This window comes from Poromitra crassiceps (assembly GCF_964638095.1).
Source record: "Poromitra crassiceps genome assembly, chromosome: 14".
Classification (NCBI taxonomy): domain Eukaryota; kingdom Metazoa; phylum Chordata; class Actinopteri; order Beryciformes; family Melamphaidae; genus Poromitra; species Poromitra crassiceps.
Window position 1 is genome coordinate 15,665,259 of NC_139633.1, and position 23,371 is coordinate 15,688,629.

At 47.1% G+C, this 23,371-nt stretch overlaps 1 protein-coding gene across 1 annotated transcript; it reads left to right on the top strand.

Moving 5' to 3' along the window:
- Positions 1 to 549: 549 nt before the first annotated feature.
- On the top strand, positions 550 to 23,082 carry qser1 (glutamine and serine rich 1). The gene is made up of 13 exons (XM_083651229.1): positions 550 to 834; positions 3,628 to 3,737; positions 4,329 to 4,475; positions 5,143 to 8,502; positions 10,338 to 10,705; positions 12,234 to 12,350; positions 13,592 to 13,725; positions 13,840 to 14,021; positions 14,159 to 14,281; positions 16,525 to 16,622; positions 17,631 to 17,777; positions 18,185 to 18,280; positions 20,473 to 23,082. The coding sequence occupies exons 1-13, from the start codon at positions 725 to 727 to the stop codon at positions 20,611 to 20,613; spliced, it is 5,133 nt and encodes a 1,710-aa protein (XP_083507355.1). The 5' UTR covers positions 550 to 724; the 3' UTR covers positions 20,614 to 23,082.
- The last annotated feature ends 289 nt before the right edge of the window (positions 23,083 to 23,371 follow it).

Here is a 23,371-nt window from a genome sequence, read left to right on the forward strand (position 1 = left end):
CAAAAGCCCCCCAGCCCCATGCACCCACACACAGCCCCAACAGAGCCACTGGATCCTCTGGGATCTAGCCTCTAGGGATCAAGCATTCATTTATTGGTTGATTGATGTTTTTCCTTTAGTTTGTCACCTGTCAGTCAGTATTCAAAGCATAATGCTAATTATTTCTATCACTAGGGGAATGACTACTTGGATGGTGTTATTTCCCAAATGAACAACAAAAATACTATCAAATGGGGGTCCTGTTAGGGGGGTTAACAAACTCATGGAAAGTGAAAAGGTGACATAGCAGGGGCCAGAGCAGACACAAACCCACACCTGGGATCAACATTGTGACAGACTGACAGTAACCTAAAAGTGACTAATTGCATCCCTGCCAGTATGGTATTCCCGTGCCAGCCTGCATGACTCCAGTCCAGGCACCGCGTGCAGGTGGGAGGAAGGAAAACCAGGAACCTTCCAACCAAAGTCTGCGGTGCATCCTGGGAAATCAGCTAAACCATGGGGACGTGAGACCATGCGATGACGGCAGATGAGCAATAATTAACAAATTCTCCGAGAAAGTCAAAAGCTACGCCTCGTCCGGGATATCGCACGGCTACACTGGCTTCTCCTTGCACTGTGTATCGCTGTGATGTGCACCACCGGCCTGCGGACGGACCCGTGCTACAATGTGTGCCCGCTGCCCCAAGCTCCTGTGTCGGGGAAGTGAAGCAGCTTTCACCGGATGATGGACAGGAACTACCCGACCTCCAGCTTTGCGGACGCGCTGGCTCCACCAGCACAGACCGTAGCGTCTTGGGCCTATGAGCGAAACACAGCGAGTATCAAGCCAAGGTAAAGATGAAGGAGAGGGCGGGTCACCTTCTGAAGGAAATGTCGGTGATGGGAGGCCTAGCAGTGTTGATAGAAAAGTGCCGAGGAGGTGCTTGTTATTGTCGGGAACGTTCAGCACAGTGGAGGGCGGGTTTACTTGATTTGGTCTGAGTTGTAGCTATTTTAGCTATCTTATGCGTTACGGAAGATTAGACTTGCCAGTAATTGTCCAGGCGTGTGTTGCTGTCTCCCACCTAAAGCTAATTTGGCTAGCGCACAGTCTCCTCAGCATGGCCATGGATATAATGGTGTTAACTAGAAGCAGATTGTTGTATACCCACCCGTAAGAAGTTGGCCATCATGCTAGGCGGCTACATAGCATATTACTGGCCTGCCTGCTTTCTTGAACCACAGGTGCTGGCTAATAAAGCGAAAACCCACTTTAAGTCAGATAACGTTAACGTTAGGTGTCTGATATTCATTTCTGCTGAGAAACTGAAAATCACTAAGGTTACATGTTATGGTTAGCTAACGTTTAGCTAGCTGCGCAACCGGTGACGACAACAGTCCTGAAAGGGGCTATAATCGGGATCTGTGCCTATTTTAATTCTTAAACGTTTGTGATCATTCTAATTACATTTCTATCTGTTTTATACGTTATGCTGTGCTGCAACACACTTATTTAAAATAAGAACGTCTGGCATCTGTTTTGCCAAAGTTTCAAGGGTCAAACTGAGTGACATTACAGATTACACTACTGATGTATAAACACCCATTTTCACAGGTTAAAGTTCCACAATGAGTTGAGATCATTGATCATGAGCTATTGGGTATTTGGATTAGATGCATAGTCCGCCAACAGAGTGCAACATTCAGCAGCTTAATCGATTACATTCAGCTCTGTAGACGTTATATGTGAGTGTGACAATTCATAAACATACATATTCTTAACAGTTGAATGTCAACTAAAATAATATTAAGCTGTTAAAATGTTACAAATATACTCAGATAGTACAGATAGTAGACTATCTGTAGGCGGACTATATAAAGTGTTGCCGAGTGTAGCATCTCCTCCACTGAGATGTTTCACACCAGCAGAAGGTGTTTCTTACAGCATAGCACCTGCTGTGGAGATTCAACAACATGCTGTGTCAATGGCAATCTGATCATCCTAAACAGCTCTGGAGTCTTTTCTCTTAATTCATGGACCACTTTCCAATGCACAGACGGAAAGGCAGGAGTAGATTAAGCAGAATAGGATTTAGGCTATGTGTCTCTTGTCTTCAAAATGGGGATCCCGCTCCACCTCATTGGCACAATGAGGAACATGAACGTCTCATTAGGTGATGCTGTGTACTGTGCACTTACGTTCTGTCCTAACTGGAAGGTGCACGGTGACCCTTGATGAACACGTCCCATCTCTGATTAGTAGGGGTGGTAGGGCATCGATGCAACATAGTATGGCAATATTTTGTGTGGTAATATATCGTATTGCACGAGTGCCAAGTATCATGACATTTTATTATACAAATTGTCAAGTGCATGCAAATATGACATTATTTTATGACAGTGTTGGTCAGTCTGTCTGCTTGACAATCCCATTTTACTGCAATAAAAACGATGGAAGTGAGATGAACAGACTGGAAACATAATTTTAATTAGATAAAACAGATGTTGACAGTTTTTTTTCTTTGGGGACATAATTTGCAGTCTGAAAAAAGGTAATAATTCACAATATATCGCAATACGTCTAGCATTATCGCAATACTATTGTATCATCATGGGGCATCTGGTGATCCCCCCCTCCCCCCTAGTGATTATTAGCTGGGGGCATATTCGGGTGGGAGAGGAAGGAGATGGTGTGTGTCATAATTTGAAGGAAGAATGTTGGGCTTGTTTTCTACTACAGTAGTATATTTCAGACTAAGGTCTTTACAGACAAGGGGAGACATCTCGCATCGCTTGGACCAGCGGGGTCTCACTGCGCTAGCCTGGGTAAACCCATCCCCCACGTGACCTGCTCTCAGACCTGTTCTCAGTCACTGGGAACTGAGAGAGCAGGTCACGTGGGGGCTGGGTTTACCTAGGCTATCACTGCGCTCCTCCTCATGTACAGGCAGACACCTACGTAGTCGGTGCGTTCTGCTGCCTGGTGACAGACGTGTCATCTGCTGAAACACAAGCTCCACACCGCATGGGGGAAATGTGAATAAGTGTGTGCCCCAACTTCGCCAGCCAGGGGAATGCATTAGGCTATAAATAGCACATTTTATTGGTTAATGAGTGCGGTTGTCGGTCAGGGAAGTTTTTTTTTCTCGCCATCCCTATATTGTACTAGGGGTGAGCATTTTAAGTCATTTCAATATTTGAGTACTCTCATTAACTAATGAACGAGTACTCGTTTATTAACATAAATAATCATAATAAACCCGCTCCCATTCACTTTGATTCCCGTCCCAATTATTAATAGTGAAATTACTCCCGATCCCGTGGGAATCCCGGGACCCACAGGATTTCCCCCCAAAATGTCGGCCTCTAGTTTAAAGCAGCTGGTATAGTAGGCATCATGACGTTTTGGCACTGCGGTAGACCGTTGCCACTGCACTGGTATGCCGTGCAACACTATTCTGAATGAACAGTTAAAACGATACGATACAAAATACTTTATTAATCCCCCAGGGGTGAAACTGAGGAAACGATCTTGCTGTGTGACAAGGAAAGCAATTTAGTCGGGTCATACCATCCATTCTCCTTCATTCCAGCGTTTGAAGATGCAGGGTTGTTGTTAAAGTGTGTATTTCTGTGTTCTTGCAGTTCCAGTTATGGTGCAGCACACCTTGACACAGAGCTCCTCCAGCGGCAAAGCTACGCCTCCGCTCATCAGCTTCCCACCTACACTACGTCACACCATCCTGCAGCTGCAGGTGAGTTGTGAATACCATAAACATTCTGGTGGATAAAAACTCACCACATGCGAACCCATTCGTATATCGGCCGATGTTAGTAATTTTGTAATATAAACCGTATCGGTCCGATGAGCTAAATATAGAAAGACATTACTTTTTCAAATTCACTGTTTACATCATGTGTTTTTCACAATTTAATTTTCATAGAAACTTGTTTTTATGTAGATCATATCGACATTGGTAAACGTCGGTTGTCAGTCATAACAACAATGTTAATATTGGTTATCACTATCAGTATCAGCCAAAATGTTCATATCGGTTCAAACGGTACAGATATATTTAGAAACAGGAGAGAATATAAATATAATAAAAAATAAATGGCGGATGAAAATCTCTGGTACAGTGCTGAAGCAGGAAGTAGGCGGTCACTTTGCCTCTATTAACAAAGAAGTCTAACTATACCTCGGTGTGCAGGCTCTACTTGATTAACTATGTACTGCAGCCCAGTGCCCACAGTCGATGTGCATATAGTTATACTACAACTTCTTTGATAATGGACCTCATTCTGTCCACTGTCCATTCCTATGATCATTTAAATCTTCCTCCTAGGACTGTCAGGAGCCCTTGACCCAAGCGGTAATACCTCTGAGAACTCAATCATGAGCTTCCTGTCGGCCATGGAGTCCAGAAGCCTTCAGGCTGGTCCTGTTGGTACCTCACTGCTTCCGCCTTTCAGAACCCCATCATGGCCCACTGGTGAGGACAGAGCCACTCCTTGAGTGTTTTACCTACACACCAATTTACTATTATGTGGGATACCCAAATATAAACGTTTTTATTGATGTGTGTAAGCTTTACTGTAACCTGAATAAATGCATGGCTGTTAATGATAAATAAACCCATAAAATATACTGTTATTATGTGGGCTACTGAGACATGTGAACACTTTATCCCATTTACTGTTTACTGTTGTTGAAAGGAACAGTTCACCCAAGAATGAAAATTCTGTCATTATCTACTTGAGAAAAAAACCAGTCGCCATTGATTTCAGTACAGTACAACTGAAGTCAGTGGTGACTAGTTTTTTCTCGAGTCATACTGGCAACCTCCCTGTGTGTTATATGGACAAACCTCACCTGCATTTCAACTGGCATGAGGGTAAGTAGATGACAGAATTTTCATTTTTGGGTGAACTGTTCCTTTAAAAAGCTCAGTTTTCATAGTAATACTTTGTGTATGGTGTTTGTCTCTACACATGCATTTATTAGCACGTTTATGATAAAACCTAAACTCAGAGCCAAGATCCAAATACTACGACTGTGTGTATGTAAATATACTCATTGTGCACTGTACTGTTTGTCTGTACTGTGTCTATTTATTTTTATTACTCAAAGAATGATTTGCACTATATCTCTCCATGCAGGTACCAACGCCTCCACCACAGAGCATGTATTTGCCCTGCCTTCTCTGTCATCCTATCAGCACACCGGTGCCTTCCCTTCCAGGAGTTATGCTACCAATCCCTCCCTGGCCCTGCAGGACCCGGTCTTCAGCACTTCCACCAATGGCCTGTTCTCCCACCACGACCCACTCCTCCATCTCAAAACAAGCCAGACTTTACTCCCCACTGCCCTGACCTACAACCATCTTTCTCCAAATCTTTCTCTCTCTGCCCCCTCGTTGGGCTCCACTCTCCCTATCCAGTCCTCCACATACCGCTCTGCCCAGGAGTCAGCCCCCCACCTCCTTCAGCCCCAGTTCAGCCTGCTACCTCCTCTGCCTCCTCCCCACGGTGGCCCCCAGCACTACGGGACCCCAGTTTTCTCAGGCTCCATCGAGAGAGCACTTCAGCGAGAATGTAGTGTGATCAAACACCACCAGAGGCCTTCTAGCAGCCATACGGCCTCGGAGCAATTGCCCAATTCACAGCACTCCTTACAGGGCTACTTGGGCGCTGGCAGTGAAGCGGAGGTGTCCTACCAGCAGGACCCTTCTCGTCAGACCCCGGTGTCCTGCAGTCCCCCAACAGGAGCCGATTCCTCTCAAGGGGTCAACGGTGCCCCACAGCCCAAAACGGACTCGCCAACTCAGGCCTATTCGTCCACTTCGGTGACCAAGGCTAAAGACTGCTCTTCCAAACTTGCTCCACACCCCTCTGCGGGTGGAAAGAGTCATGGACACTCGCAGAGCCTGACAGGAGGGTCACCCGAGAGTTATTCCTCCCCAGGACAGAAGCAGAACTCAGTTATTGCTAACCAGCAGTCAGTCCAACTGTCCAGCCTGCTGTCCAACAGTCTCTCTCAAAGCTATATCACCTCCCACACCCAGCCCCAGCCCCCCCACTCCGCCTCAGACAAACTGCCTTCCCTATTCAAGACTCTGCCCTCCTTCTCTAGCCAGTCTGGCAATGTGGCATCTGTTAGTCAGGCCCTTGTTTACTCCAGTCCCGGACTCAGCCAGGCGCAGGAGGCTCAGTATGGAGCCCAGGTCCAGGGCTTGTGTCAGGGGAACCTCTCTGAGAGCTACCCCACTTCCCACTCTCAGGGTTCCCCTATTGTGTCTTACCCATCTCACTCACAGGGGCAAGCGTCGGGGACTCTGTCTCAGAGCTATGCCACAGCAGGACAATCCCATAACTCTTCTTACACGTGTGCCCGGGGTGTCCCCACATCAAATTCTACAGCGGACTACAACCTGATGCAGGCGTCAGTGGGAGGTAAAACACACAACACTCTGAGCCAACAGCAGACGCAGTCCCACAAATACATTTTGCCTGTGCCGTCGCCCAGCTACTCTTCAAACGCTCAAGCCTTACAGAACAGTGTCAGAGCCTCCATACAGGACATCAAACCCACCTATGGCAAACAACACAAACTGGAAGAGCTTCCCATTCAGGACCTAGAGGCTCTCGAGCAGGCGTCCCTGGAGGCCCCTGCTGCAGATGGCAGTATGGTCGCTCACAACAATGTGGTTTATGTTGTCTCGAAAATGGACGACCGCTACAAGACGCAGAGTGTAATCCGGAGCAACTCGCGGTCTGAGGACCAGCTCATGGGACTGGGTCAGACAAATGCACACCATGTAAAGGATGAAAGGATGGGCGCGCTCAGTCAGCAGCACATCCAGCTGAGTGCCAACAACAGTCGGGACACGACCAACACAAAAGCTACAAACTCCAGTATATCTTCGCACATAACCCTGAGTTCAGAACAGCTCAAGCAGCACTCTCTCCTACTCAAATCCCGCGAGCCACATCAACAAAACCACCAGAACCACAGTCAGGCCCAGAGCCAGACCCCAACAGCCCTGACCCAGTTGATCAGGGTCCCCAGCACTCAGGTTCTGCTCGAGCCCAACCAGATGATTCTGCTCCCGCACCCCCTAGTCCACCCTGGTCAAAACCCCTCAAAGGTAGTGTCGGCACAAGGTATGCAGCCATCCCATGGCTCAAGCTCTGTTCAAGTGCAGTACCTTCACATGGATAGAGAGCTGCTGAATCGCAGCGTCAGTCAGACCCAGAGTCAGCAGGGCACCGTCGTCTCTGAACACAACTCGGTAGGGTCCGATTCCGCTAAACACCTCCTGTCCTCAAAAGACCACTACAGTCAGTCAACAAATCAGCAGTCGAATGATGCCAAGAACCACTTTGCGCTTAACTCCATTTGCTTCCCTGACTCGATGCTACTGGCGGATGACAGAAATATTCTGTCAAATGTTGACGACATCCTGGCTGCCACAGTCGCCGCCTGTGGCGTCACACCGCAAGACTTTGTCAAAGCTACGTCCTCTGCTGAAGCTGAGATGGTCGTGATGGCAAGAAGCCCCGTGGAGTCCAAGGGTCACTTTCAGACTGTGGACATGAGACACATGTCACCTGGTTTCTCCTCGGCACAACAGCCGATCATCGCCAACACTAACCCCCACACCATGACAATGACACTAAATGGAGCTCAGATGGCCGCAGATTGTCAGGTACAGTCCATTCACCACAACAATAGTTCTGAACTCGACGCAAATGGAGATGGAGGAAGCTCTGAGAATGACTACCACCTCGCCGGCCAGGTGTACGACGCCTCAGGCCTCCAGCACAGAGTCAAGGGGAATGCAAAGTGTATTAAAACAGAGGATGGCCTCATGGAGTGCCACGGCTCTGAAGGCTTTCCCAAGAAGAAGGCTCGCTCCAAATCCAAGCCGGTCGGTCCTGAGGAGGAGGGCAGGCAAGCCAAGCGCAGCGGGCAAGCCAAGCGGCAGAACTCCCGGGGGAGCGACATCAGCTCCACCTCGCACAATGTATATGACGGTTATCCGCAGCAGGAGAGAATCAGGCAGAAGATCCGTGAAGTGGAGGAGAAACAGCCAGAGGTCAAAACTGGCTTCATCGGCTCCTTCCTGGACTTCCTCAAATCCGGACCCAAACAGCACTACTCGCCTAGTCCCGCACGGACTGCTAATCGCTCCAGAAAGCCCTCCACCTCGTCCAAACAACCGCCATGCCCCTTGCCTGCTTTACCGCCATGCCCCTTGCCTGCTTTACCGCCATGCCCCTTGCCTGCTTTGCCTCCCAAACTACCGTCTCTGACAGGGCCTTTGATAGCCCATGAGAGCAATGGAGCGAGCTCTCATCAGAAACGTCTGGATGAGGATCTGCAGAAGAACTTGGAGACGCTGCCGTCGTTCAGCTCAGATGAGGAGGAGAATACTGGGAAGAACCAAGCCCTGCGGAACAGTATTAGCTCAGCTCTTTCAGCACTGGATGAGTCCTCAGATCGGAGGTCCAGGACAGGTAATGACACCCTAGCTAAAGAATTGCAGTATTGCTATCATGAATTAAACGTTGTGATTTTGCGATCACAATAATGAATGCAAATTCAACCAAATCTCCGCAATATTTGCGGGGGCTTGCAAGTTTTCAAAAGGCACGCGATTTCTCCACAAAAATGGTGAAACTGGTTCCTCAACTTGCAATTTTTGCCAGTTCCCCCTATTTTACTACAAAACAATTGCATTGAGATTTTGCTGAAAAATCAAGCATTTGCGATCGCAACAATCACAAAAGAAAAACATGTCTCTGTTTTAAACCAGAATAATATGAGGAGGTCTCCAAAAGTTCAAGTAGAGTTTCATCATAATCCGCATATTGCAGTCACAAAATGTTACAGGTGTGTAGTTGAGATCAAAATGAAGGTCGAGTTTGAAAATAGGCATCATCCAAGCAAGTGGACCAGCCCCTGCACATTGCCCCACCCCCTCTTCATGCCCCTGGCCCCACCCCCACTTCATGCCCCTGGCCCACCCCCACTTCATGCCCCTGGCCCACCCCCACTTCATGCCCCTGGCCCACCCCCACTTCATGCCCCTGGCCCACCCCCACTCATGCCCCTGGCCCCACTTCATGCCCCTGGCCCACCCCCCACTTCATGCCCCTGGCCCCACTTCATGCTCCTGGCCCACCCCCCACTTCATGCCCCTGGCCCCACTTCATGCCCCTGGCCCACCCCCACTCCATGCCCCTGGCCCCACTTCATGCCCCTGGCCCACCCCCCACTTCATGCCCCTGGCCCCACTTCATGCCCCTGGCCCACCCCCCACTTCATGCCCCTGGCCCCACTTCATGCCCCTGGCCCACCCCCACTTCATGCCCCTGGCCCACCCCCACGCCATGCCCCTGGCCCACCCCCACTTCATGCCCCTGGCCCACCCCCACTTCATGCCCCTGGCCCACCCCCACTTCATGCCCCTGGCCCACCCGCACTCCATGCCCCTGGCCCACCCCCACTCCATGCCCCTGGCCCACCCCCACTTCATGCCCCTCGCCCCACTTCATGCCCCACCCCCACTTCGTGCCTCTGGCCCCACTTCATGCCCCTGGCCCCACTTCATGCCCCTGGCCCCACCCCCACTTCATGCCCCTGGCCCCACTTCATGCCCCTGGCCCCACCCCCACTTCATGCCTCTGGCCCCACTTCATGCCCCTGGCCCCACTTCATGCCCCTGGCCCCACCCCCACTTCATGCCCCTGGCCCCACTTCATGCCCCTGGCCCCACTCCATGCCCCTGGCCCACCCCCACTTCATGCCCCTCGCCCCACTTCATGCCCCACCCCCAATTCGTGCCTCTGGCCCCACTTCATGCCCCTGGCCCCACTTCATGCCCCTGGCCCCACCCCCACTTCATGCCCCTGGCCCCACCCCCACTTCGTGCCTCTGGCCCCACTTCATGCCCCTGGCCCCACTTCATGCCCCTGGCCCCACCCCCACTTCATGCCCCTGGCCCCACTTCATGCCCCTGGCCCCACCCCCACTTCATGCCCCTGGCCCCACTTCATGCCCCACCCCCACTTCATACCCCTGGCCCCTCTTCATGCCCCTGGCCCACATTTGTTATAAGTCGTCGCGTCTGGTGTGATGATCCCATCGCAAGATGGTCTCTACGTTTCTTTGTTTTCCTTTCTCGTACCATTCCTGTAACATGACATGAATGATGTGTGCATTTAGTCTTTTTGGAAGTATCCTACTCTGGAAATACATGAGCAGTCTAGGTGACCTTTCATGGTTTACTACAGTACATTCTGCACAAAGTCTTTCAAAAAGTGTCTCTTTTTCCAACCTTCCCCTCCAGACAACACAGTTACTACTTCCATGCTGAAACCAGACCATGTTCCCAGTATGCTACAGTCCGCCATCCATTTGCAGCAGGTGGTTGCTCCTAGGCAGACGATCAACACCTTGTCAGGTGGGACTGTGTTTGCTGTTCAGGAGGAACCGAAGGAGGTTCCCGAGCAACCGAAGGAGCTTAAGGAGGAACCGAAGGAGGTTAAGGACTCGGAGGAACCAAAGGAAACCCCGCCAGGCCAGCTGGCTGTTCAGTTGTCCAGCGTGGCCATCGAGGGACTGACCGATGAGGAGCTATCGGACAGCGGAGGGGACGGAATGTACCGGGAGAGAGACGAGTTTGTTGTCAGGAATGAGGATATCAAGAGCATGAAGGTACGGACCACAAAGGAAAGCATGGGTGGACATGGGAGATGAATGCTTTTAACCATAAGAGGGCTTTCTCTTCTTGGTAAGTGCCTAAAGTGGACATGGTAGTGTAGAATCTGTAGATGAGGATAGTTGTGATAAATGTTAAAAAACACGATTAAAAACACGATTTCACATGCACGGAGGGCCACAACACACACATGCTGACGGTGGCTGGTGAAATTTGTCCTCTGCATTTAACCCATCCTGGCTTTGTCCTTTCCTCCGGGGGGCAGGCCAGGAGCAGTGGTCGCTTTCTCGTACAGCGCCCGGGGACCGACTTCGGATGTTGTCGTCACTGGTCGGATGACGATGACGATCTGATCTTCTGCATGTTTTTAATGGGGGGGGGGGGTTATATACGGAGGAACCCCCCTGGGGGAGCACGGGGAGAACATGCAAACTCCACACAGACAGAAAGGCCCTTACGACGAGATACCCCACCTGGGCAGTGGGCACTGAAGATATGGGGGGGAACACAACCACAGCGCCCACAGTGTCCCAGGCGAGAATCGAACTCAGGACCTTCTGACTGCGAGGCGACAGCTCTACCACTGAGCCACCGTGCCCCCCGTGCCAGTTAAGAGTGGGTGTGGGGAGTTGAGTGGGATGCCAGAGCTAGACTGTTGTCTGGTGTACATATAAGCAGAAGACTCCCACACTCTGACTTCACTTTTGCAAGACTATCTTCACATTTTGTTTAATAAAAGTCTTGCTGACGCACAAGGTAGTGCAGAGACCACGTCTCATTTGACGCCGTACATATTTTAATGAAACATCTGTGATTGGAGGTGCTGATGACTTGATCAATCCAATGGCATATCGCTCTCACCGCCCCAGCCTTTCCTCTAACATCCAAGCTATGTTTATGCAAAGGCGCTCAACCCCAAAAAGTGTACAAGGCGATCGTCATGTCAGATCTTGTGTACACTCATCGTCGAGTGTGCATTGTTGAATGTTTGGATCTGTGCTGTAGCGGTTTCTACATCCTGATTCAGTTCAACTTTATTATGATCCCAAAGGGCAATTGTTTCGCAGGCCAAAACAAAAAGCAACACAGCAATAGACAAAACACGCACGACGCGCACACACGCACACACAAAATACCCCTTCAATTTGCCAGCACAAACTCCACCGGGTGACGTGAAAGTGCGCCACCTAGCAGAGTCTGGGTCCAAGCAACATGGAGGGAAGATAAACATTTTTTGTTTCCATAGACTAATGATACAAAGTTGAAAATCGGCAAAGTGATCCTCTAAGAATAGAATAATACGTTAATAAAAATACGTTCTACTTATATAGCGCTTTTCTACAACTCAAAGTCGCTTTAAGAAAAAAATCACACCAAGCAACAAAATCAACACCTCCGGTAAGCTGACAATAACAGAATCGTGTCTTGTTTCCGTACTGGCTACAGCAGTCATTTGTGTACAGGAGGTCCAGGAGTGATGCCTCTTCTGCTCTGTGTTGATGTTGTTTGTATGCTTGTGTCTAGGTGACAATGAGAGCAGGGGCGGAGCCTCCAGCCATCTGGAAAGTCCAGAAGGCGTTGCTGCAGAAGTTTGTGCCTGAGCTGAGGGATGGGAAGAGGGTGTTCTCAGCCACTAACAGCGTAAGTAAAAACACACACACACACACGCTGTGGTCAGAATGGTTTACTCACTCACTATTCCCCATATAGTGGTTATCATACAGTGAACTATAGACCTTATTCGCTAACCCCGGACAGCGCCATATTGTTGACATACCGTCCTGCAGCTGACAACTATAGTAACGGCCTTATTGTCGTTTCTGTTCCATTACAAAATAGCGATAGTGATGACAGCAATAAAAAAAAACAGAGTTGTTGTTTGTATGCTGCCGTTAATGCCTGTAATAATAAACAAAAGAAAAAACGAGGTGAACAGACTTTGCTGTGAGGAGCTGTCAGAAAGTTTCACCTGTCTCTCCTAACTATCCACACATCTCCTGGGCTGCTGACGTATCCTCCGTCTCGCTCCCTTCACGTCTGAGGACGGTAGAGATAGAAACAAACCACGGGGACTTTATTGCTGTCATTACTACAGCCGTGTGTAACGCAGGTCACCATCCGAACACAACAGGAACGATACAGGTAACGCTAACGGCGGCTAGCTTCCTATAAACTCTGCTCTTACATAGGCTGTCACTTAAAGCGGCTGCGCTATGTCAACAACATGGCGGCAGTGGGCGTGCCCGTACGTGAGTGACGTCAATCGAATAAGGTCTATATGGGCAATGATCAAATGAGTTTCGGACACAACATAGATTTACATAGAAGATCATTGCGTCACACGATGCGTGTTCGTGTGACGCAAGCAATCCGTGCCCAGTATGACGTAATGGCACTTCCTGGGCTTTACAAAGACGTACACAAGCTACGCTACTAACATGTTACGGTAAATACAGAAAAGGCAGCTATTACTTACATTTATAAACAAAATTAGCACTGGCAGCCCTTACTTCTCCCGCTCCCGCCATCTTGCTTAAGAACCTTCTTCTTCGGTAAAGACGGCCGCATTGCATTGTGGTATACCGGTGAAAATGTAGGGTACATTCGCTGTTCAGTAGAAATCACTGTGCATTGTGGGTGTTTTATAGTGGACTAAATAATTAATACAATTAAAACGGTTGAGAATTCGGACACACAAAAAGGCGACACACTAAATAGTCTAAATGTCATAGGGACCGATTCCGAACAGGGCTGCACACTTCCCTACAGTTGTACTGTATGAATAGCAGGAAACTGGAGAGAAAGGTTTTGCTCAATGAAATGATTTTTCTTGATTCTATGGTGTGTATAATCTTTTTTTCTGATCGTGTGTGTGTGTGTAGTATCTTGGATACTTTGGCGATGCTAAGACCCAGTACCAGAGGGTGTATGTGAAGTTTCTGGACACAGTTAACAAAAGGGAGTATGTCCGAGTTTGCAGCCGGAAGCCGCGCTGCAAGCCTATGAAGACCCTAGGGTAAGACGGTATTAACTGATATACTTACTGAATGATATACAATCCGTTCCGTATAGATATGTGCGATAAACATCGATCTTCACTGGTGTCTCTTTCTTTGTTCTGGGACCTCAGGGGTTCACAGGTGAAAACGTTGCTGGGCCTGACAGCCACCCCTCCTCCTCCCTCAGTCTCCCAGAGCCCAAAGCCCCGACACAAACCACCCAAGCCCAGGGCCGAGCCGCCACCCAAGAAGAGGAGGAAATGGAAAGAGGAGTTCACACCTTCTCCCTCAGACTCATCTTCTGAGAATGATGGTGAAGAAGCCTTTTTGATGGTTCTCATCATAGCTGTTGTTGGCTTGTACTTTTCCCTATGGTTGTGGTCTGAAACGTCCCTTTTCCTCCTCTGCTTCCCTCTGGGTCTTTCATCACATAAACCCTCCCTCTCTCAGAGTTCATCGCTCCACGGTTCCTCAACACGCGGACTATGAAGGAGACGTTCAAGAGCTTTGTGGAACTGCTCGTCAGCGTCGCCTTAGACGAAGATGTGATGACGGCGCTTGAGAAGGAGAATGGTCAGTGACTTCACATTCTGCAGGGGGCCAGGTTAGATCATGTGAAAATACCTGCTGGGCAGCTGCTTCTCACATCATGTGGGTTATATCAAAAGAAAATCACATACAATACATTGTACTCTAAAGCAGAAAACATACTGTTTGCGTCAGCTGTGTCGAGTCACATTTTCGAGGAGCTGTGCGCAGGCTGCGTCGGCAGGCTCTCCAGCCGCGGCGCACCCCTCTGCGCATTCGGTGAAGGGTTTGACGCAGAAGTATGTAAAAGCCTTAAAGCAGCTACGAGCAAGATTTTCGATTGTTATTAAACAGTCTAAATTGAATATCAATGCTTAGAACACGGCTCTCTCGAATACTCGATTCTGATTGGTCAATCAACAATATTCACCGGTCATTATTTCTCGACAACCGACCGCTGCTCTGCCACACCTGGATTAATCAGTTGGTAAGAGCATTTTGTCCGCAGACGCTACTAATTAGGCCAACCAGTTGCAGCTGTGGTGTCTTGTGTGCCAATTACGAATGAAACCGCTTTGTGTTGAAAACGCTATTAAAAAATCTATTTGAATAATTATTTTTGTCAGATTATTGAATGATTTAGTTGTAGGCCGTGTTCTAAGCGGGATAATGTATACTGAGCCGGTGATTACTGGAAATAATGACCTTCAGGTGAATATTAAGCCCTCCGCTGCGCGTCGGGCTAAATCATTCACCTGTCGGTTATTATTTCCACAGTAATCACCGGCTCAGTATACATTATCCCTTACATCACATCTTACCTCTAATAGTAGACGAGACCAACGCAGAGTAGTCTCGCTTGAACCCCGAGTGAATTGGCCAGTGTTAGTCTCTCTGTGGCCAGGGCAGATCAGGAAGTGAAATTAAACGGTTTGCAGCAGCCACTTCGGCCATACCCACAAAATAACTTCCAAAAAACCTGTTAGAATATAACGAGAGATGTTCGCGAGAGTATGCATGGCGTTCTCCTTGTTTATGGTATGTTGCTAGGCAGTGCGACCGGGGGAAGGCAGGCAGCTGCGTTTCACTTCCGCGTTTCACTTCCGCGTTTCACTTCCGGGTAGCCGGGCCGGCGGTAAGGAGAGAGAGAGAGAGAGCCCCCTGTTGACGCGAGTTTAGACAGACACAGACTTAATAATCATCAAGAGAGCAATCTCCGATTCACACGGCTTTGGCCTCAGCTACTATTATAGGTAAGATGTGATGCATCAATTTTGTAATTATACTGTTTAATAACAATCGAAAATCTTGCTCGTAGCTGCTTTAAGTTTTTTTTTTCCAGTGCCATAATATTAGTCTTAAAGCAGCTACGAGCAACTTTTTCGATTGTTATTAAACAGTATAATTACAATATTGATGCATCACATCTTACCTATAATAGTAGCTGAGACCAAAGCCGTGTGTATCTGAGATTGCTCCCTTAGGTGATTATTAAGTGTTGTCTGTCTAAACTCGCGTCAATAGGGGGCTCTCTAGAGAGACCGGACCGGGTAACCCGGAAGTGAAACGCGGAAGTGAAACCCGGAAGTGAAACGCAGCTGCCTGTTTACGCCGTTCGCGCTGCCTAGCAACACTAGCATAAACATTGTGAACGCCACGCATACTCTCGGGAACATCTCTCGTTATATTCTAACAGGTTTTTTGGAAGTTATTTTGTGGTTATGGCCGAAGTGGCTGCTGCAAACCGTTTCATTTCACTTCCTGATCTGCCCTGGCTACAGACAGACTAACACTGGCCGATTCACTTGGGGTTCAAGCGAGACTACTCTGCGTTGGTCTCGTCGACTATTAGAGGTAAGATGTGATGCATTGATATTAAATTTATACTGTTTAATAACAATCGAAAAAGTTGCTCGTAGCTGCTTTAAATCTGTTTTACTGTCTGAAAACATTTGTTCCACCTGGATTGTTGCTTGTCTACTTGATACTTGTCTACAAACTGTATGATAGTGCTGTTATCATTAGGTGAACGGGAAAAGCGCAAAGTGAACTTGCTTGATTAACCAATACTGTGTGGAGGGCCACATATAGTATATTTTGAGGGACGAGCTGATTGGCCCACAGGCCGGACTTTGGTTTGGACATGCCTGTTCTAGGCATTCAGCTGTTGTTTTCGGCTGGATTGGCTTAATATTAACTGTACGCCAAAGTAAAATCTAAGAATATGGATGGTGAGAGTCTGTCAGATAGCGGAGTTTAGCGGACTTGTCCCCATGTCTCGTTTTCAGATACGTTGCTCCTGCCTCATATGAAGAAGGTGGATGGGATGATCACTGACAACCGGAAACGCTTGCTTCACAAACTACACCTGGGACAGCTCCTGAAGGTGGGTGTGTCTTTGAATCGACATCTTTCCTCATTTTGTTCTCACTGCCATGCTCAGTGCTGTATCTCTGATGTAAAGAAAAAGAGGCTGAACAGTAAGTGGAGACAGGCGATTTTTGTTATGTCACCTTGGATCAGCACATTTCCATTCAGATAATGTTTCAATGCACTGAGTGAATGCGCTGCCGCTGCACAGTTTCCTTCGTTTCAAGGGCATCGTTTCCCACTGAATACCAAACGGATTAAAAGACAACATGCTTAGTTCACACCAGAAGCATCTCCGAAGCAGGGCGTCACAGAAGCATCGAGCAGGAGCCTTGCCCGCTCGCGTTCCACGTCAACCGACGCCGAAACTGCGGCCGGTCTCCCCCGTTAACAAGGACGCCAAAATAAAACTGCCTCCACGAGGCGTTGTTTCAGCGTCGGATACGCGTCTGGTGGGTTTGGGCTGTAAGAACTCAATTTCACACTGGATCTGTTTGGATGATGAAGGGGAAAGAAAAACAATGGCGCCCTTGACTGTGGAGTATTTGAATTAGGGCTGTTGGAAAAAATTCCGGTATTCGAATATTATTCGATTTACATAAATATTTCTTTATACGGAAAATGTCGTCTGTGTCGCCTTGGCCAACCACCATGTGATAGCCTACATGGGATCGCCGTCTATCACCAAAGTCACATCCTCTGCTGCATTCAGCATACAAACCAAGGGATTTCATCCCACATTCATTTTTCCGTCTACATTTCGTAAAATGCTTATAAAAGTCTTACTTCGTCAAACTAAGTGATTCAACTATGTTTAGAATCAGGAGAGACATAACACTCGGACCGAAACAAAATACAAATAAAAACTTTTTTAAATCAGATTAATTTTTTTAATTTTTATGAATTAAAATTGTATTTAAAAAAAATCAAATATTAAAAATAACAAAGCACTGAAAATCGAATTGGATGATAGAGAAAGATTGACAGGCCTAATTTGAATAACTGTCATCTTCTGTGTCTTCAGTCGGCTCTGGATGGCTTCCCGGAGATCTCTGTGGTGACTGAGCTGAAGAAAGATGGGGAAAGCCCTTGTTTTAAGGTGCGACTCAGTGGCAAGGCCTACAACAAGAAGACCATGAAGCCCACCAAAATGCCCAACAAATCGCCACAGGTAAGACCACACAACAAGTGAACTGTTGGGATGTCTGACATTTTCTGTACAACATTTACAGCTGAAATGCATTTTCATTCACCTTCCTGACTGTACACAATCAATAGAAAATGTTTAAAATTTAAATTGATTGAAACATTAGATCTTGTTCAGCATCACCATTGGTTGAATTGGACAATTAAAATGTATCTAAGTGTGGATAAACAAGGCTTTTCTGTGCACTCAATATTTATCCAGTAGAGGGCACAATGTTACCATTTGTGTTTCTCACACACTACTGTATACTGTTTAAAGGCACTGTTCACATTCTCGTCACATAATCTGTTTATAGACTAATGTGTGAATATCATCTGCATTTTCAGATGTCTTGGTAATCTGTTTTAATACTTTGCTCTTTCCATTTGAAGGAGTATACAGTGGACCAGCAGAAAACTCAGTGGTTCTCTCTCTACCACTCTTTGCAACATTACAAGTACCACACGTACCTCATGTGTAAGGATGAGGTGAGACATGGCTACGCACGCGCGCGCACACACACACACACACACACACACACACACACACACACACACAGAGACATCGCTGTGCGATTGGACGAGTGCATGATCATGTTAGTTTGTCCAATTACTTTTGGTCCCTTAAAAAGGGGTGGGTGCATATGTAGAAACTGTTGTAATTCCTACACTGTTCACCTGATTTGGATGTAAATTCGAGCTGCCCCATAAAGATGACATTACACGTTACATAAGAGATAGCCTATGTAACGTGAGTGGGGTGACTCGCTAGTAGGTGTGTCCCCAGATTTGTTATTCCATGGTATTCCAAAACTATTCTGTAGTTTCGAATAGCGAGCCCTTATTCACATGCCAGAGCTGATGCCCAAAATTGTAAACTGCAATACACCACCAAACCACTGAGCACCAAACCGATACATCTGGCGCTGTGGTAGCCTGGTAAACCAGCCCATCACGTGAACTCACATTTCATTTGGTTCTGCGTGATGGTCTGGCCCCAAGCTTTCTCGCAGTGTATCGCAGTGGGCGGGTGTACTTGCCTTGACCGACAACTCCTTCAGCCAATCAACGTTTTATCCAGTCAAACCCAAATCCACTCGGGAGAATGGCAAAAATGTAGTTTCCGCCGAGAAACTCCGCGGTTGTGGCGATACTCCTGTACTTGTTTAATTGTTGTTATTGAGTCTATTTCTGCAATAACTGCACTCTATGGCTGTTTAAGCTAGACAAACGCTGACATTACTCCTCAAGGTGGACAGGCAAGGAGGCGGCCATTACTGTTTTGTTACTGCACTGCTAGTGGCGTTCCTGATTGGCCAACTTGAGCTGTCAATCCTAGGGCACTGAGCGCAGTCACTGATTGGCTCTTCCGCTTTGCAGCTTCTGCTTAACACCCTCCCAGGCCTTGGGGCCAGACCATCACGCAGAACCAAATGAAATGTGAGTTCACGTGAGGCTGGTTTACCAGGCTAGCGCTGTGGAGCAGATGAAACCCAAAATGACACAGCCGAAGAAGGTCCCGTTTTATAACGTTGTATATGCGTGCAGCCATTTGAGCCAGTTGAGGCTAGTGTTGTGATTGTCCGCTCCTGGCTTTGTTGTCTGCATCGGCTGTATCTTCCTCCGCCTCCATTTTGTCTTGTGTCTCTCATCAAACAACAACGTGTGTCAAGACATGTCAGGTGGTCAGGATAGGTCTAGACTCAGCTCTCAGTCTTAATCCTTTATGGGAGCAGTGACGCTCAGGCAGAACCGGTGCTGTCGCGTTTGCGGAGAAACATATTAATCACTTAGAAACAAACATAACCTGTTAATAGGACGCGTTTCATCCGGCCCCGGCGGCTAGAGGTCTTTCCCCCAGCGATAAGCCCGACTCCCGAGGCTACGTTACAGAGCCTGCTGATGACTCACAGTAGCAAGCGGACCGCTTCTGGGTAGGAAAAATTATTGTAAAATAAACAACAGCTCTAAACTCTCTTTGCAGCACATCAGTGTCTTGCTCTATATTGGAACTATGAAACATTGCATTGCCGCTACCAAATAAAATTCTAATAATAAATGTAGGCGTGTCTGCTGCCGGCCGTTCTCGCCGGGCTCAATGAACCAGATTTGGAACAGTAAATTCCCAGACGTTTGGTGGTTAGGTGGCGCTGTTGGCGCCGCTCACCAAACGTCTGGAAACCGAGACTAGGATAGGTCAAGCTGTTAGAGCGGAGCGCCCTCTGCTGGATCATCAAGCAATTACATCAAATAAAATAAAAGAAAACAATATTATTATTATTATTTTAATGGGTCAATTACATATCGAACATCCCCCCCCTCTCCCACATTCGAACTTACATTCGAATTTTGATTAAAAAAGTGACAGCTGTGTGTGTGTGAGAATAATAATAAACACACATACCTATGTACACTCTACGTATGTATGTGTGTTTATTATTATTTATTTATTTTATTTTTTCAACCTCTGGGGCAATCGTTTCAATGCCTGAATAACCGGAACTCAGCACGCCCCTTTATGCTAATTTACTGACCGCTCACGCTATTATTAGGTGCGCTATTATCCAGAATTTCGATTTGCATGAAAATCTGTCTTGAGAAATTAGACAAACTGCACGCGTGCCGTTTGACCTGAGATGCTTGTTAATATTCATGTTCTTGCTTGTGGTTGTGCCCTGCAGATAGCATCTCTCCGGGTGCAGGCGGGGGAGCTGGGGCAGGAGGAGACTGTACAGAAGTGTCTGCAGAACGGAGCCTGGGTGCAGGGGCTCTTCGACCGCTTCGGGGATCTACTCAATCAAGTGCAGCAGGCCTGCCGATAGCCCCGCCTGGACGGGCTTCCCACCAAGACTTTAAGCCTAGAGCCTGGGTCTGCCTCCAGTGCAAGATGGCAGCAAGGATGGACCCGGGTGAGGCTCTGCTCCGAGCCACGAATCGGAGACCTGTCAGCTGACATGCCTGAGAGACTCTTGGGGGCCAGTGGCCTGTAGTGTACAGCGCCCTCTACAGTGACCTGTACAGCAGTAGCCTGTACAGTGCCCTGTAGTGTACATACAGGCTACTGTACAGTGGCAGTAGGAGAAAAGGGGGAGAGCAGTGGTAGTTTCTTGCTCTCCACCACTGCACCCCTCCTGTTAGAAAGCAGCAACTGGATCAACAGAGGACTTTGTTTTTAGTCAGCATTTTGAATGGCCTTATTTAGAAAGTTTCATCTATAAAGGCTAGATAGGCAATGTTTGTACCTGACATGTTTTGACTGCTGTTTCTGCAATCTTCATCAGAGCTGTCACGTGATGTTGGTGTGACGTCATCTATGGCGTGGTTATATGGAATCTGCCGCCCCCTGCCGTCTGATGGTCCATCCGACGGCAGGGGGCGGCGTTGCAGGACTGTGTCCCAGGTGTGGGATAGCAGATAAGCTCCCTCATCCCGGTTGACAGTCTTTGGGGCGCGCTTCCTGATTTCAACCGCCTCTCTGATCCACCGATGGAACTTGTTGCTTTCCTTTCCAATGACCTTGGCTGCGTCCCAGTCCGTTAGGTGGTTCTCCCTCTTGCAGTGGTCTGAGATGGCTGATTTCAGATTCTCCTGTGTTGCTTTCACTTTTACTGCACGGGTGAGCGTTCTAGATGTTTCCTTTTCACATTCTTTTTGGTGTTCTTTCTTTCCTGTGCTAAACTGTCAGCCTGTCTCTCCTATGTATGTTTTGTTGCATGTTCGGCAAGGGATCTCGTATATGATGTTGCACTTTTTCTCAGGGGGGATCTGGTCCTTCCTTAGGGTGTACCAGGATTTGACGCAGCTTGATGTGTGGTTTCACTGGCGTGCTGATGCGGTGTTTTTTCATCGCCCCCCCCCCCCCCCCCCCCCCCCCCCCCCCCCGGTCAGGGGGCACGGGGGCACGGTCATCCCACCACTTCAGGTGGGATGAGAAAAAATTCCATATAACCACGCCATAGATGACGTCACACCAACATCACGTGACACCTCTGAAGACTGCAGAAACAGCAGTCGAAATATGTCGGGTACAAACATTGCCTAACTAGCCTTTATAGATGAAACTTTCTAAATAATATATACAAGTAGGCTAAATGAACCTCTTTACTATATTTTGAATGGCCTCAGAATGCTTCCTCTGGTCTTTGTAGGTTTTTGTAGTTACAAGCCAACTTTTAGTGGGCCTTTTCATAGATTTATATTGTTTTTTTTCTTTTTCTTTTGAATCAGTCGTTTATATTACGACGGATCGTAACCTACGAGCATGCACTAGATAAGAGCAATTGGCATAGCAAGTAGGCGGCAGCAAATCAGGATGCAAAACTTTGATTACCTACAGTATGCCTTTGTCAACCATTTGATAAGTAGGCCTAAATACAGAGAAGTTGATTTATTGTAAAAAAAAAAATCTATATATATCATAGATATATACTGTATGTAAGACATCCATTTTGTAATGGAGGCCAAACTTATATATAATGTACATTTTGTATAAAAGAAAGGGGGGGGTCAGTGGGAGTTTGTTGCAGCAATTCTTTGAAGGAAGAATTTGATAAAAGGTAAAAGAGTTATACTTATCTTTTGTGCTTCAAAATCCCCATTGCTTATAACATGAGTTTTGATCCTGTTCGGAGTCGAGGTGCAATTCCAGTACTGCTTTTTATGGTAAATTTTGGTAATCAAATGTTATTACCTTGTTTTATCTGAGGGTAAAAGGAAAAAAATATGTTGACTTTATACTCTTTCTTTTACAGACATAGTCCACATTTTATCACAAATAGATATATTTTTCACAGAAGTAATTATTGTTATATTGGTTGCTTGTTCATTACAATTTGTAAGACACTTTTTCATTGTTTTTCAGAGATTTCCTAAATGGACTCTTTATAAGTCAATTACCAATTTTATGCTATATCTAAAATAATCTTGTCCTTTTAAAGATGCAGTTTGTAAGTTGTCAGTGAAGCATCCCCTATATTAGACATACTTTATGTTAGATTATATTGTCTTTGACATTGTTGCTCACAACAACATGCAAATTATATTGGACTTTGAAACACCCGTTTTTGAAAGTGCTGTATTGGCACCAAAGTGTTATGATAGGATTTTCCATTCAATTTCATAGTAACATTTAAAGCTATTTCAGTGACTACAATCTTAGAAACTGCGTCTTTACCACAGGATCCATGAAAAATTTGCATTTGAATAGTTTTTTGCTTTTCAAGTGTGGTCACTGCAATTATTTTCTGACCTGAAAAATAAATTTCCTACTTGCTTAACGTGGACACTGATTGCCAAAGTCATAGAAAGACGGTGCATCAAATAAAACTACTAGATTAGATGTCTGACCTAATATTTGTCAAGAGCCTTTAAATGACACTTTCTCTTTTCATATTCTTCATAATCCTGGCTGGAACTGAACATTGTGCACGTGCGCCATACTTATCGCCAGTATTATTAACCCCCAAACCATTCCCGGAACATAAAAGCTTGCTTTATCAGTAATCACTGCCTTTATCAGCAGATACTGTAGATATAGAGTGGAATGAATACGCTTTTAGAGCAGGACGTATAAATAGTGGT

Bases quoted from the DNA above. Each gene is read 5' to 3' on its own strand.
- qser1 (XM_083651229.1), top strand. From the start codon at position 725: ATGATGGACAGGAACTACCCGACCTCCAGCTTTGCGGACGCGCTGGCT. The intron at 4,476-5,142 runs GTGAGGACAGAG...CTCTCCATGCAG, and splicing joins AACCCCATCATGGCCCACTG to GTACCAACGCCTCCACCACA. The intron at 17,778-18,184 runs GTAAGACCACAC...TTCCATTTGAAG, and splicing joins TGCCCAACAAATCGCCACAG to GAGTATACAGTGGACCAGCA.